The sequence below is a fragment of the Arvicola amphibius genome, chromosome 8 (genome assembly GCF_903992535.2).
Source record: "Arvicola amphibius chromosome 8, mArvAmp1.2, whole genome shotgun sequence".
Classification (NCBI taxonomy): Eukaryota; Metazoa; Chordata; class Mammalia; order Rodentia; family Cricetidae; genus Arvicola; species Arvicola amphibius.
In genome coordinates, this window is record NC_052054.1 from 71,399,256 (window position 1) to 71,402,705 (window position 3,450).

The window sequence follows — 3,450 nt, forward strand, 5'->3', positions numbered from 1 at the left end:
GAACTCGCTATGTAGACCAGGTTGGCCTTGAACTCAGAGATCCACCTGTCTCTGCCTCCTGATGCTGGGATTAAAGGCGTGCACCACCATGAATTTTGAGGCAGGGTCTCTTACATGCCTGGACCGTGCTGTCTGGATAGACTGGTCAGAGGAGTCCCACAGTACTGTCTTTCTCTGTTTCCAGCACTGGGATTCTAGGCCTGAGATGCCACACTCGTTTCTTTCATGGGTGCTGGGGATCTGAACTCAGGTCCTCGCATTTACATAGCAAGTACTTTACCCTCATAGCCACAACCCTGCCCTTCAGTTTCTTTTCTTTTTTGGATGTTGCTTTTCTGTTTTGAGACAGGAATTTCTCTATGTAGTGCTAGCTATCCTGAAACTCACTCTTTAGAGCAGGCTGGCTTTGAACTCACAGAGATCCTTCTACCTCTGCCTCCCGAGTGCTGGTATTAAAGGCCTTTGCCACCACTGCCTGGCCTTCAGTTTTATTTTTGATGGCAGAGTCTTTTGATCTACAGGGTAAATCTCAGTTTCTTGGGTAACAGAAGTTGCCTTTTTTATAGTTACTTGTGATGTGGTTGCTTAAATTCAAACATAACCCTAGTCACATGAGTTTTCATCTAAGTTACCTCAACTTTAGTGAATTTCGTAAGATAAGTAGTTTTCTTTCTTATTTCTTTGTTTACTTATCCAACAGTGCTGTGATTCACTCCAGAGGCTCGAAAGCGTTCTATTGCTGGGTTGTACCCAGAGGTTTAAATTATTTATTTTAATTGTGTGGGTATTTTGCCACATATATCTGTGCCCCACATGTACGCAGTGTCCACAGAGGCCAGGAGATGGCATAAGATTCCCAAGACTGTTGGCTGCTGGGACTTAAACCTGGGTTCTATGCAAGAACTGCCAGCGCTAACCTCTTAGCTATCTTTCCAGCCCCCGTTACTTTGTATTCTAGCAAAGACAAAACAAACAAAAAAGGAAGAAAAAAACCCAAACCCCAAAATAATAATTTAAAAATTATAAAAGTTGTCAGACATGGTGACACATGCCTTTAATACTAGCACCCTTGGAATAGAGGCATGTGGATCTCTGTGAGTTCCTGGACAGCCTTATCTACACAGAAAAGTTCAAGGACAACCAGGACTGCACAGTGGGACCCTTTCTGAGGTGTGAGGGTAAGATATATGTGCACACGCATGTTTGTTTATATATATAAATTAAAAGAGAAAAAATAGTCAGCGGTAGAAAAATTAGGCCTGGAGGGATGTAGGATACATCTTTTTGTTCAATGGACATCTGAACAGTCCCAGTGGCCACATCTTTTGTCCATCTTTCTTCTTAAGCCCAACTACAGAACCCTCAGCTAGGCAGCAATGATGCCTAGCAACCAGTGCCTGGTTGTCATGGAGACCGCCGGGGATGCAGCTCTGAGGAAGCAAAGTGCGCATGAGCACTCTTCAACGCCCACGCCAGCTGCCAGCTCGGTGGGGCTCAAGGGGATCAAGGCTGTTTGACCCGTGTAGACTGGAGCTGGAGCCGGGCATAGACACAACTTCCTGGCTCTTTGGGGCCGGGACCTGCTCTCCGCAATCTAGCTGTCCTTGGCCTGCCTAGACTGTCGGAAGCGGGGGTGGCCAGAACATCCCCGTGAACCAGCAGCGCTCCAGACTCCAGGAAGGAGCCAGGGCCGATTGCACCATATCCGGTACACGTGAGCACCAGGGGCCCAGGTTAGGGAGGAGGATCTTGAGGGGAGAGGAGTCAGGCCTCTTACAAGGCCAGCTGTGTAAGAGACAAGGGAGATCTATGGTTTTGTCCGTCTTCCAGGGAATCTGACCTCGCTGTCTTGTCACCTTGCGAGATTCATATTTGGGAACAGCTCACCTCCATTCCTCTCCCTCACAGAGTCTTTGTTCCATGCACAGGTAGAGCAGGAAGATGTCGGAGCCCATGGCGATGAGCTTGCTGGAAGACTGGTGCCGGGGCATGGGACTGGACATCCACAGGTCCCTATTGGTTACAGGTATTCCTGAGCACTGCAGCCATGCAGAAATCGAGGAGACCTTGAATGGGGTCCTCTTGCCACTGGGCACATACCGTGTGGCCAACAAAATTTTTTTGCGGCAGGAGAATGTCAAAGCTGCGCTTGTTGAGGTTAGCGAGGGTGTGAACCTGAGCTCTGTACCCCGCGAGTTCCCGGGGAAGGGTGGTGTCTGGAAAGTGGTCTGCAGAGACCCCACCCAGGATGCTGAGTTTTTAAAAAATCTGAACGAATTCCTCGATGCCGAAGGGCGTACTTGGGAGGATGTGGTCCGTCTCTTGAGGCTTAACCAGCATCCATCATTTCCGAGCCCAAACCAGCCTCCACCGAACTGGGCAGAAGCCATGGGGCTGATCCTGGGCGTGGTGGTACAGGTGATCTTCTACATGGATGCAGAAATCCGTAATCGGGAGGAAGAAGCGAGGGCTGAGGAGGCCGAGCTGATGGCCACTTGGGCATCAACAGCGAGGAGGACGGTAAAGAAGGAACCTGGACTGGGTGTCGAGGTGGGCTCGACTTTCAAGATGGAGGACCGAAACTACTGGAAGAATGCAGAGGACCGTGGTGACTCTCCAAAACCTCTGTTTCGCCGAACTGGAGGTAAGATTCGCTCCAGGAGAAGGAAGCAGAAAAAAAATCCTAAGCAAGAACCAATATGCTGGAGAAAACCCCAAGGCAACAATTACAATAAGGCAAATTTGGAAGGTGCAGAAGCTGCAGCTGCCCGAAACTCGGAGATCCCGGAGTCTGCCAAGAACAACAAAAAACCCATTGTGAAGCAAGAGGAGACAGTTTGGAAGAAGAAAAGAGTCTGGAAGGATCCCAACGACCTTCCTCGGCGTTCACCGGCCACAGCAGAGAGCCCTGGGAATCTGGAGGACTCAGATCAAGATGGTGGTTCTGAGAGCCCTCTGAAGAAGAAAGCCATGACCTGGGCCTCAAATAAGATCCCTGCCCCCATGAGGAAGAAGAAGAAGATGGGCATGGGCTCTCTCTCTTATGTTCTGGTTGATTCTGAAGCTACCAAGAATAAGCCCGTGATTCCCAAGAAAGGGCCTGGTTCTAGAAGGGCCATGTTGGTTCAAAGGGCTCCTCAGGGGCCCCAACCTGCTAATGCACCTGCTTCAGCTTCCAGTGCTCAGAAGACCAAGCCAGGAGGCTTCCCTCATGTCTCCAAAGGTGAGTACATATGGACATGATGTGGTTAGTTAAAACAGGGGTGCAGTGTGGGGGCAGGGGGGCTCACAGACGCCAGTGCATAGGGGTAGTGTTTGAAACCCCCTCCCAGGTGAGGGTTAGTGAGAGAGCCCAGTCCTCCCTCCTAGAGCTCTTGCTAAGGCATCGTTTGGGTCTCTGTCAACCTGTGACTATCTCACCCACTTCCTTCCATAGCAATGTCATGGTTT

The 3,450-nt window shown here is 49.9% G+C and overlaps 1 protein-coding gene across 1 annotated transcript; it reads left to right on the forward strand.

Moving 5' to 3' along the window:
- Positions 1–1,941: 1,941 nt before the first annotated feature.
- On the forward strand, positions 1,942–3,243 carry Pnma8a (PNMA family member 8A). Its single transcript, XM_038340939.1, has one exon. It carries the CDS (start codon positions 1,942–1,944, stop codon positions 3,241–3,243), a length of 1,302 nt encoding a protein of 433 aa, XP_038196867.1.
- The last annotated feature ends 207 nt before the right edge of the window (positions 3,244–3,450 follow it).